This window comes from Hypanus sabinus, chromosome 13 (genome assembly GCF_030144855.1).
Source record: "Hypanus sabinus isolate sHypSab1 chromosome 13, sHypSab1.hap1, whole genome shotgun sequence".
NCBI classification, from domain to species: domain Eukaryota; kingdom Metazoa; phylum Chordata; class Chondrichthyes; order Myliobatiformes; family Dasyatidae; genus Hypanus; species Hypanus sabinus.
Window position 1 is genome coordinate 17,159,496 of NC_082718.1, and position 12,290 is coordinate 17,171,785.

The window sequence follows — 12,290 nt, forward strand, 5'->3', positions numbered from 1 at the left end:
CGTTTATCCATCTCAGCTGCACACCTTTAAGTAGGTAGCCTTGTGATGTTAACCTGCCTAAACCAGCCTTTTCGCATCAAATGATTTTCAAGATAGGCCTTTTCAGTCACATTTTGTATTGACTTTTTTTAATCCTATGAGATAGTATTTTCTATTGTTTTGTGAAACATTATTAATTTAAAAACTGATTAGCAACAAGTCTAATGGTTTGAAAAACACTAATTGAAGCCTTTATTTTTTGTATGATGTGGAATGTGTACTGATCTTGATGTGCTCTTGTTTGTTGAATTCAAACTGGTTAATATGTTGTAAAATACCTTTTGCTTATAGATTCTATGTGCTTAATGTAATTTCATTTTTTTAACAGTGACCAAAGTGGATGAGAAAAAAATCAAATTTTATTGTTTCTTTTTAATTGCAGTGGATTAAAGGATATTTTAAAGGATTATAAAGGATATCATTTATATTATAAAGGATATCATTTAAAGGATATACTTAAGAATTTTCAGTATACTTCAAGCATTTGATTAAAACTGCACTTAAAATGGACAATACTGAACTGAGCAGTGTCCCAAGCTATAATGTTAGCCGCCCAGTTTTTAACGAGGAAGCTTTCCGAGCCTACCTAAATAAGAAGAGGAAACACAGTTCATCAAAGAAGGAAAAATTACTACGGTATTTTCGGTAGGTTTTTAGTTACTATTTTATAATGAACTTCAATTTAAAATGATTTGTCCTGATCGTTTATTTGAATCTTTGAAAAACTGTATCTGCCTGCCTCCTTCCTCAAGTTACACATGCAGTAGTGTAATATGCTGCACAACACATTTCCAGAATAAACTTTGACATGAATCCTCAATTTACTGTTGCAGGAAGATTTAAAACTCCATATTTTTATGCCACTAAGTTGTGAAGTCTTTACTAAATATTGCTGTTAAACATTACCCTTTTGAAAGGCTTATTCATATTTGTGGAATAATAAAAATTGTTTATATGACCGCTTGGTTTTCTGAAAAATATTTCATTCAGGAATAAGTACGAACTTGGCATACTCAGCACTTCCTTGGAAAAAATATCCTCTTTCTTCCAAAAATCTAGTACAGTGAAATTTCTCTGCATTGGTTTCAGTGTCAGTATGTTCCTTCTTAAATTCCCTCCTGAGCACCATGTAGTAGGTAGTACAATGAGATTATAGCTCAGGGTGTCAGAGGTTGGAGTTCAATCCATGCTGTAAGGAGTTTGTATATTTCCTCCCTGATTGAGTGGATTCCCTCCAGGTGCTCTGGTTTCCTCCCACAGTCAAATACTGTACCTGATTAGTAATTGTAAATTATCCTTTGATTAAGCTAGAGTTAAATAGCTAGGTTGCTGGGTGGTGCAGCTCGTTGGGCTGGTAGGGCCATTCTGTGCCATATCTCATATATAAAATTATAACAAAACATACACAGTGCTCCAGGTGAAGTTTCATCAATGCCCTGTTGTACTATAGCAAAATGCTCATACTATGATATTCCATTTTGTATGTTTCCCTGATTATTTGTTGTATGTGTTAAATTTCTTTTATATTCAAAGATACCAAGACCTCTGTCACATTCTATTTTCTCTCTCCTTTTTAAATAATATTTGTTTTATTTTCCTACCAAATGTAGATAATTTCATATAATACTCTATTTAGAAGAATTTTGCTCTTGTGCAGGGCAAATCGTGTTTTATTAACTTGAGAGTGATAGATGAAAGAGCTATGGATGTTGTATACATGGATTTTAGTGAGATATTTGACAAGGTCCATCATGGGATGCTCATCAGGAGATTAAGATGCTTGGTGAATTGGCTTTTTGGATTCAGAATTGGCTTGTCTATGGTAGGCAGTAGTGTTTGAGCTAGAGGTCTGTGATTAGTGGTGTTCTGCAGGGATCTGTACTGGGCCCTCTTTGTGATACACATAAATGACCTGAATGCAATTGTAAATAGGTAGGTTAGTAGTTTGCAGATAATATGAAGATTGGTGGTGTTGATAACGTAGAAGACTGGCAAAGAATACAACAGGATATAGATCATTTGCAGATGGGTAGGGAAATGGCATATGGAGTTTAACCCAGGCAAATGTGAATTGTTACACCTTGGTAGGTCAAATAGAAAAAGACAGTACACTGTTAAGAGCAAGATCCTTAACAGTGTTGATAAGCAGAGGGATCCAAGTTCATAACTCCCTGAAAGTGGCTACACAAGTTGATAGTGTGATTACAGTAAGAAGGCATATGTTTAGTTATAATATGCCTTTATTCATTGAGTTCAAAAGCCAGGAAGTTATGTTGCAGTTTTATAAGGCTGGAGTATTGTATTCGGTTCTGGTTGCTCCATTGTAGAAATTATGTTGAGGCTTTGGAGAGGGTGCAGAAGAGGTTTACCAGGATGTTTTCCTGGATTAGAGGACATTCAGATTCAGTTTATTGTCATTTAGAAACCACAAATGCAATGCAGTTAAAAAATGAGACAACGTTCCTCCAGAATGATATCACAAAAGCACATGACAAAACAGACTACAACGTTTGGCAATCCCCGATCCCAAGTCTGGAGAGGCTGCTGCGTATTAATATCACACTACTATCTTAGCGCATTCCCCGGAAAGGAGCTCCAATCCCATCAGACAAAACAAGACCAAGAACTAAAGCTACAAGACCTGCACAAAACCACATAGTTATAACATATAGTTACAACCGTGCAAACAATAGCATAATTGATTTAAAAAACAAACAGACCATGGGCACAGTAAAAATAGTTCAAAGATGTTAAAAGACTATAAGTTCAAAAGAAACCACACAGTTTCCACAAGTCCCCAGGGTCCCGACAGACTCGCCATCTCACGCCGGCGGCAGAAGGGAATACCCCCGCTATGGACTTCCACGGCGCCACCCGACTCAGCCCCGCAGATGCAGCACACAATGAAAGCTCCGTCGAACCCAGCCTCACAGACACAGCACACAGTGAAAGTGCTCCAACCGCAGCGGACTCCGAGTCTGTCGAACCTCCGAGCCTCCGACCATCCCCTCCGGCACAGCTTCTCCGAGCACCATCCTCTGCCGAGCGTGTTAAGACACCCCCGCCAACGGCCATCGGCAACGTGACCCCAAGGACTGGGGGCCTGTTCTTCCCAGCAGAGACCTGAACCTCACAGCAACAGCAACGAAGAAGGTCTTCCTGGAGATTTCCAGATGTTCCTCCGTGCTCCCACATCCGTTTTCCATCCGATTATGATTGCGCACGGCACCCTGCTTCACAAATAACAGATAATCAGCTCCGGAGTGGCTGCTACAAGCTGCGTCGCACCGCCATCTTGGATCACAATGTGCTATAATGAGAGGCTGGATACACTTGGGTTGTTTTCTCTCGAGCAGCAGAGGCTGAAGGGAGATCTGATAGCGATTTATACAATTAGGCAAGCTATAGATGGAGTAGATGGGCAATATCATTTTCCCAAGGGTTATGATGTCCAATACCAGAAGATTTGCATTTAAGGTGAGAAGGGTTAATTTCAAAGGAGATGTAAAGAGCAAATTTTGCATATTGTGGGTGCCTGGAATGCTCTGCCTGGGGTGGTGATAGAGACATAAACATTAGAGACTTTTAAGAGACATTTGTATTGACATATGAATGTGTGGAAAATGGAAGTAGGCAGAAGAGATCAGTTGGCTATTTGATGACTAATTTAATTAGTTTGGCACAGTATTGTGGGTCAAAGGGCATGTTCCTGTGCTGTACTGTTTTATGTACTTGCCTAACCAAACCTATCTGTCTGTAACTATTCATCCTCGTAACTTGCTCTAGATCTTTGCATTATCTACAAATTTGGCTACAACAGTCCTTTTAACTACCATTTAATATAGACAAGTAGTTGAGAGCCCAGCTTTGTTTCTTGTACTACCTCCTTTATTGTAGCTTGCCAACTTGAAAATAATCTACTTATCCATAAGCCAATTCTCTATCTATGCTAAAATATTGCTCTCAAAACTACGAATAATCTTTTATGTTGCACTTTTTTAAATGGCTGCTGAAAATCCAAAAGGCAGCACTATCCACCCTGCTTTTAACATCCTCTGAATTTGAATAAATTTGTCGAACTGTTTTCATAAGTTATATTGACTCAACTGATTTATATTTGACTGCTAAATGTCTTTCGATCGTTTATTATTGAGATCCTGCTTCTTGCCTCAAAAAAGGTCAGCTGAGCTGACCTATGATTTGCTGCTTTCACTATGATTTGAAGTTAGGTGCTTCGGAGACTGAAAGGTTGGAAGGTCATTAAGCCACGTAGCTACTCTCCAGGGTTCTGAAAGAAGTAGCACAAGAAATTATGAATACATTTGGTAGTGATCTTTCAAGAATCGTTAGATTCTGATATGGTTTTTAAGGATTGGAAAATCACAAATATTATTCCAATCTTCAAGTGTGAAGGAAGCAAAAGACAGGAAATTATAGAATAGTTATCCTGGCTTAAGTGGTTGACAAGCTGTCAGAGTCCATTATTAAGGATGAAATTTTGGGGTACAGTACTTGGAAACATGCAGTAAAATTGGCTGACGTCAGCATGGCTTCCTTGAGGGAAGATCTTGCATGACAAATCTGTTGGAATTCTTTAAGGAATTAACAGGCAAAATAGGCAAATGAGAGTCACTTGGATTTTCAAGGTTCCACACATGAGACTGCTAAACAAGAAAAGAGCCCATGGTAATACAGGAAAGATACTAGCATATGACTGAAGATTGGTTGACTGACAAAAGGCAAGAGTGGGAATTAAGCAGATCTTCTCTGTTTGGCTACCAGTGACTAATGGTGTTCTGCAAGAGTCTGTGTGGATTTGCTAATTTTCAAGTTGTGTATTAATGATCTGGATAATGAAATTGATGACTTTGTGGCTAAGTTTGCGGATGTTACAAAGTTAGGTGGAGGGGCAAGTGGTGGGTTGAGGAAGCAGGGAATCTGCAAAAGGATTTTGACAGATTAGGAGAATAGGTGAATGAGTGTAGAAGGAAACAGTGTAGGAAAGTGTTTGATGCACTTTGGTAAAGGAATAAGGGTGCAGATTATTTTCAAAATGGGGAACAAATTCAGAAATTGAATATGCAAAAGGACTTGGGAGTTCTAATGCTAACTTGCAGGTTGAGTCAGTAGTAAGGAAGGCATATGCACTGTTAGAATTAATTTCAAGAGGACTAGAATATAAAACCAAGGATGTGATCCTGTGGCTTTATAAGGCTTTGGTCAGAGTGGTTTTGGAGGATTGTGAGCAGTTTTGGGCTGCTTGTCTCGGAAAGGATGTGCTAGCATTGAAGAGGGTCCAGAGCAGATTTATGAAAGGGTTATTATATGAGGAGCTTGGGTCCTCATATGAGGTCCTGGGCTTGTACCTGTTTGAGTTTAGAAGAATGATGGGGGAACTCAATAAGTCCTGAAATGTTGACTGTTTATTCCCCTCCATAGAAGCTGACTGAGTTAGGTCCTCCAGCATTTTGTGTGTGGTGCTCAAGATTTCTAACATCTGCAGAATCTCTTGTTTCTTATATGCTCCTATGACTTATGGTCTTTCTCTCTCCCCTTCCAAGAGAAGCATGATACTTACAGTTTACAATCTTTGTGCTCCCAGTGTAAATTTGTGAGAACCTCTACCCTAAGATGCAAGCCATTGGGTCCAGAGAATTTTGTCTACCTTTGGTATCATTAGTTTGCCTATTAGGTTTTCCCTATTGAAATTGATTATTTTAAGTTATTTTCCTCAACTCCTGTTTCTCTTGTTGTATTTTTGCAATGTTCTTGCACAGGTGTAAAAACTCTGAACTAAACACCAAGTATAAAACGGTCAATGAGGCGCGATCCCAGTAAGATTAACCGTTTACTGTTCACTCTTCCACATTAACATATGGTGAAAACTGTTGATAAAACAATACAAAATATATACAGTATTTGTTTCCTTCTTGGCATCACATTTACATCATAAATACTTGCAAAAATAAAACTACAACAAACTATATTACATTAAAGTACAACATAAGTCAGGATCTACCTATGCCAACAACTGCTTTAAATACACTTCAACATAAACTATCCGCAACTCTTTAAATAACAAAGAACATAAACTTTATCAACTGTCATTACTTTTAACAGAATCAGCGTTAACATTTTTACTTCAACATATCAATTATCTTATGAACTTACGGCGTTGCGTCTATGATGTTTCTAGTGTGTAGAAAGAAAACTTTTCTTGTGCTGATCCTGCACACACAAGCCCCCTCCTTCCCATTTCTCCAAACCGGAATTTTCCCACAGGACACAGCGAAACCGGATGTGACATCATAGTATGCCGTGATACATCACAGACAACGAATTTACTTTCAACAACCTTAACTTTAACTAGAAAACGGTTACAAACGAATTACTAAAGCGAAAATATAATAAACTAAACGTATGCCTTAAGGACAACCCAATTTTCTACTGTGAATAAGACACAAAATATTTGTTAAACCTTTATTGTTTCCTTGTTGCCTATTATGAATTCCCCAGTCATATTATCTAACTTTACAGCATTGCCTCTTTTAAAAGCGAAAAGTGATGCCTTTTATTGAGAAGCGTTTTCCTTTTGATCTTTCTTCCTAATGAATAGCTTTTTCTGTAGTTTTATTTAATGGTGTGGTTCTATTCCTCAAAAGTTGTGTACTATTGAAAAAAGCTATTTTAATTTTTAAAAAACTACTACTGAATGATGGTAAAAGTAAGTCTGACGGATGAGTTACTAAATATTAATCAGGTGAGCATGAATTTAAGGCATTGTGTGACAGCATGTTCTATACTTGTGCCTCTGCCAGTTTCTAATTAACCAGAGTATTGTTTATTCATTTTGTTTTCTACAGTTGTTCAACCACAAAAGCCAAGTCAATACTCTTCAGCTTTGTTCCCATTCTTCTATGGTTACCCAACTACCCAATAAAGGAATATTTATTTGGGGACATCATTTCTGGTGTGAGCACTGGAGTAGTGCAGCTACCTCAGGGTAAATATGAATGTTATATTCTGCTTTCGGTGAATTGTATAACTCAGGTAATGTACGGTATGGAATTAGTGGATTTCACCTTTCAGTATTTTAACATTAACGATTGTTTCTATTGGTCCATGTGCATGCTCCAAGTTTATGAAGATTTTCTGTATAGTGTACATTCTTGGATCACTGCATTGATATGGAACTGAGTTAAAGGGGCTATTTGGATGCAGGCAGAAGAAATTTTGAATGTGCAAAATCTTATCACTACAGTCCTTCATCTTTGATTTCAACAGCTGATCTGCTCAATTATGTCCTTGACCCTATTGACACACAAGGTCTCATTTTAAAATGAAAAGTGAAAAACTTTGACCCAGCACTCATTTGAAATATGGAAAGAAATGTAGGAAACAGAAAATAGGTTCAGGTGTAGACCATTTGATCCTTCAAAACTGTTCAGATAATCCAAAATCATTAACATGTTCCGCTTTCTCCCTTTCTCCCTCTACCCCAAAAGAAAAATATAACAACTTGAGTATATTTTATGATTTGTGTAGCTCTTTCAGCAGTGGTGAATTTCATATATTCACATACTCTGGAGAAAAAATATTCTAATTTAAATGTCTTGCCCCTTACCCTTAGACTATTGCCTTGGTTTCAGACTTCCCAGTCATCAGGAACATTCTGCATGTAATCTGTTTGATTTATTATAAATCAGTTACATAGTTTAGAAGTTTATAGGTTTCTATGAGATGCCCCATTCTTATGAGCTCCAGAGAATATAAGCTTGAGACCAGTCTCTCCGTACGTTAACCTAGCCGTGCCAAGAATCATGCTCATTTGTGAAATATCTAATTTGTACCCGTATCCTTTAATGGTGTTTTTTATTGGGTGAACAGCGAAGATTGTCCTCCAAGTTTGTAAGGACTTCCTATATTTCTTAAGTAACAAATCTAAAGATTAGCCATAATCTTGGTGAATGACATACTGTATGTTATACTACTACTGCTACTGTTTCTTATGTTTTATTTTTGTCCTGGGGTGACTGCTGTTTGCAATCCTTGCATTCAATTATTTTAAAAAAAAAATTAACACTCCATACCACTTTTATATTGGAAGCCATTTTCCAATTTGTACTACATGGTTGAGTATCCACTGTGTCCTCGGGTTCTGGACTCTCCAGACAGAAAATTATATGTCTGCATCTGCTCATCCAGAAACCTATTCATTGAAAGCGGCTCTCATTCTTGAAAACTCTCAAACTTGTATAATCCTTGTTGTAATTTAGTAAATGTCTTCTGAAAATCCTGTTGTATGATGATCATATGTTTCCCCATTATCTGCCCTTCTAGCTACATTATTATAACAAAGTTTCCTCAGACTGCCATGCACACATAATAAATGCCTTTTTACCTCATCTTTAATCATGCACTCTAGCATCTTCCTGCCAACTCTTGTCAGGACTGTAGCTTATTTTTCTTGTCCAATATTAGCATCAGTTAGTGAATATATAGCTATAAGCCTCTTCTTTGCTTCATTTAGAGTACCTTGTAGGATGAAAATAAGTCAGTGCTACAGCTGCATATGTTCTAGATGAATTGGAGTAAATAAACATTAGGGTGCAGGTGAAGTGTTCATTATATCATTTGGTCCATTATTAAAGATCCCCATCACCTGGGACTTGCCTTCTTCCCACTTTTATCATCAGGAAGGGGGTATGGAAGCCTGAAGGCATGCACTTAGCATTGCAGGAACGGCTTCTTCTCCTCTGCCATCCAATTCCTAAATGGACTTTGAGCCCATGAACACTGCCTCACTTCTATTATTAATGTTTTTGCACTATTTTACCTATTTAATTTGCATATACATACTTGCAGTAATTGATTTATTTTTTTCTTATCATGTATTGCATTGTTCTGCTGCTGCTAAGCCAGCAAATTTCATGGCATATGCTGGTGATATTAAACCTGATTCTGATTATGATCTTTACAATAAAATATTCTTGAGGCAAATTATTATGGGCTTCATTAAAGGCTGTCACAACTTTTTATTGATTATGCAAGTTACTGAACAAATGCCATTTGATCAACATAGCTAGTGGGTACTCAAGTAGACTAAAGCTAGTTGCTTAACTTGAGCAATACTAATGAGGTAGTACCTAGTCAATCATTTCGAAGAATCTATATCATATTAAAGAAATTTTTGCCAACTATATCTCCTTGTAAAACCTATGGGGTAGATGTGTAGATTGTTCAATTTTAATCTTAAATTATTTAGATAATGGCAAATGTTCTATTTTAAAAAACATGATTAAAATAATAGATTTGGATACTTTAAGATTAGCAGATTAAATTTATTTGTATGAATAATGTGGTATGACTCATGACTGTTTGCTTTGATTTTTTTGTTGTTCTTCATATTATGCTGTAGTTCCCATGCTTTTTTTAAACAATTCCAGTAATGTTATGCTTTCCATTCTCTTTAGGTTTAGCATATGCCATTTTGGCAAGTGTTCCACCTGTATTTGGCCTGTATAGTTCATTTTTTCCAGTTATATTATACATGATATTTGGAACATCAAGACATGTGTCAATAGGTATGTTGTATTTATCTGTAAATATTTTTAGTGTACAGATAATTGTTTTATATTAAAACATTGTGCTTGTATGAAACCTTTTAATATTGAAATCGTTATTTGTAAACTTTTCAAAAATCGCAACCCTTTGTAAATTAAGGAACATTTAATGTCAAAGACTGCAAAAAAAGGGGAAAGCACGTATGTGAGGATTTTATTTGTGACTTCTGATCATTTCTTTAGCGCTTTCAAGATTGATTTCACTGTCTCAGTTTTTATTCCCTCTTTTATCCCCATTTTGCCTTTGCACATTTACTTTCTACTTCCCACGTTCTAGTTTAGAGTCCATAAGAAATTTGTTTTGCCTTGCTGAGAACCTACCCTCCATCTGCCAGAAGAAGCGGTATCTCCCAGTAGCCACCCATTTTAATTGCACTTCCCATACCCATTCCGACATGTCAATCCCTGGCTTCCTCTGCTTTTGTGATGAGGTCACACTCATGTTGGAGGAATTTTGTTATCTGTCTGGATAGCCTCCAACCTGATGGTATGAATGCTGATTTCGCAAACTTCCGTTAATACCCCCACACCTTCACTATTCCCTATCCCCTTTCCCTCTCATCTTATTTTCCTGCCTGCCTATCTGATGCTCCTCCCCACTTTTCTGTCTTCCATGGCCTTCTGTCCTCTTTTATTATATTCTCCCTTCATCATCCCAGTATCTCTTTCACCAATCAACTTCCCAGCTCTTTACTTCATCCCCTCCCCCTTCAGGTTCACCTATCACTTTGTGTTTCTCCCTCCCCTCCCCCCACCTTTTAAATCTATGCTTCATCTTTTTTTCTGCAGTCCTGCTGAAGGGTCTTGGCCCGAAACGTCAACTGCATTCTTTTGCTTAGATGTTGCCTGGCTTGCTGAGTTCATCTGACATTTGTTAGGATTTCCAGCATCTGCAGATTTTCTCTCATTTTCTTATTTTTATTGTTTGTTTTTTTTCTGAACATTGAGTGCTTGCTTTATCAATGGGCTCTATTAGGTTTCTTTGTGGCTGTTTGTAAGGAGATGAATCACAAATTGTATATGGTATACATAATGATAATAAATGTACTTTGAATGTAGCTTGCACATACCGTAATTCTGTTGGTTATACTTAGAGGCCTTTCAAAGCAGCTCCTCCTTGGTTGTGTCAATTTCTTTCATCTGTTTGTGGGGTACAAGCTATAACTGGAGATGTAAAAAAATAAGTTAGAAGATAATATTGTAGTAGTCATGGAGGGACATCAATATGCATATAGTCTGGGATAATGAAGTTGGTGCTGGATCTCAAGAGAAGGCATTTGTAGAATGACAAGATGGCTTTTTAGAGGAGCTTTTGGTTAAGCTCACAAAGGAAAAGGTAATTCTGGATTTGGTGTTTTTAATGAACCAGGAATTTGATTAGGAGGCTTAAGGGTTCCTTTACCTTAGGAGATAATGACCATAGTATAGTAGAATTCACCCTGCAGTTTGAGAAGAAGCTAAAATGTGTTATTATTACGGTTGAGTAAAGATAACTGCAGAGGCACAAAAGAGGAGCTGGCCAAAGTTGATTGGAATGGGACCCTAGTAGAGACAGTAGAGCAACAGCGGCTGGAATTTTTTTGGAGTAATTCTGTAGTTGGGGGATTATTCTTCCAAAGTGGAAGCAGCATTCTAAAGGAAGGATGAGGCAACCATAGCTGACAAGGAAAGTCAAAAGAAGCAAAAGCAAGAGAGTGCATACAAGATTGCAAAAACTAGTGCAAAGCTAGAGAATTGAGAAGCTTTAACAATGAAGGGCAATTTTAAAAAAAGTCAGGTGAAATATGAAGGTAAGTTAGTTAGTATTACAAAAGAGGATACCGAACTTATTTTTCAAATATATAAAGACTGAAAGAAAGGCAAGCGTGGACATTAGATTGCTGGGAAATGATACCGGAGTAGTAATAGGGAACAAAGAAATGGTGAACAAATTGAATAAGTATATTGCATCAGTAACTGTGGAAGGTACCAGCAACATGCTAGAAAGCTAGAAATTTGAGAGATATGGGGTAACTAGGGTGATTGGTAGTAGAAGTCAGTATAGATTCAATTACTAAGGAGAAGGTGCTTGGGAAATTGGAAGATCTAAAGGTGACCTGGACTAGACAGCCTACACCCAGAGTTCTGAAAGTGGTAGCTGAAGAGATTGCACTAGCATTAGTAGTCATCGTTCAAGAATCACTAGAGCCAGGAGTGGTTCAAGAGGACTGCAAAATCACAAATGTTATGCTCTTTTTTAATGGGGAAGGGAGGTTTAAAAAATGGGTAATTATAGGCTAGTTACCCTGAATTTAGTGGTGTATAAGTTTGGATATTTGGATGTTTCAGGGTACTTGGTAGAACATGACAAGTAAGGCTAAGGTAGCGTGGTTTTCTTAAGGGAACAGATCTTGCCTGGCAAATCTGTTGCAACTTTTTGAGCAAGGTAGATAGTAGGGGGAGGGGAGATTGGTAAAGTTATGTTTGGTGGTAGGATCCTGTGATGTTGGATGCTCAAGAAATTAGATGCTTTTTCAAAATATCAAATAAACTGGAAGCCTGGAATTAAATTAGTGTTATTTTGATGGTTCTGGATCAGAGTGAGAGGAGCCAAAAATATTTGTTTGTGCAAAAAAAAACACACAACAA

At 37.3% G+C, this 12,290-nt stretch overlaps 1 protein-coding gene across 10 annotated transcripts in view; it reads left to right on the forward strand.

Moving 5' to 3' along the window:
* slc26a5 (solute carrier family 26 member 5) overlaps positions 1-12,290 on the forward strand; it is a 108,117-nt gene that overhangs the window by 45,005 nt on the left and 50,822 nt on the right. For all 10 annotated transcript variants that reach the window (XM_059987195.1, XM_059987194.1, XM_059987191.1 and 7 more), the window contains 3 exons: positions 422-684; positions 6,903-7,042; positions 9,513-9,623. In XM_059987195.1, the coding sequence (XP_059843178.1) occupies positions 545-684; positions 6,903-7,042; positions 9,513-9,623 (391 nt within the window). In that variant the 5' untranslated portion in view covers positions 422-544. The remainder of the gene's footprint in view (positions 1-421; positions 685-6,902; positions 7,043-9,512; positions 9,624-12,290) is intronic.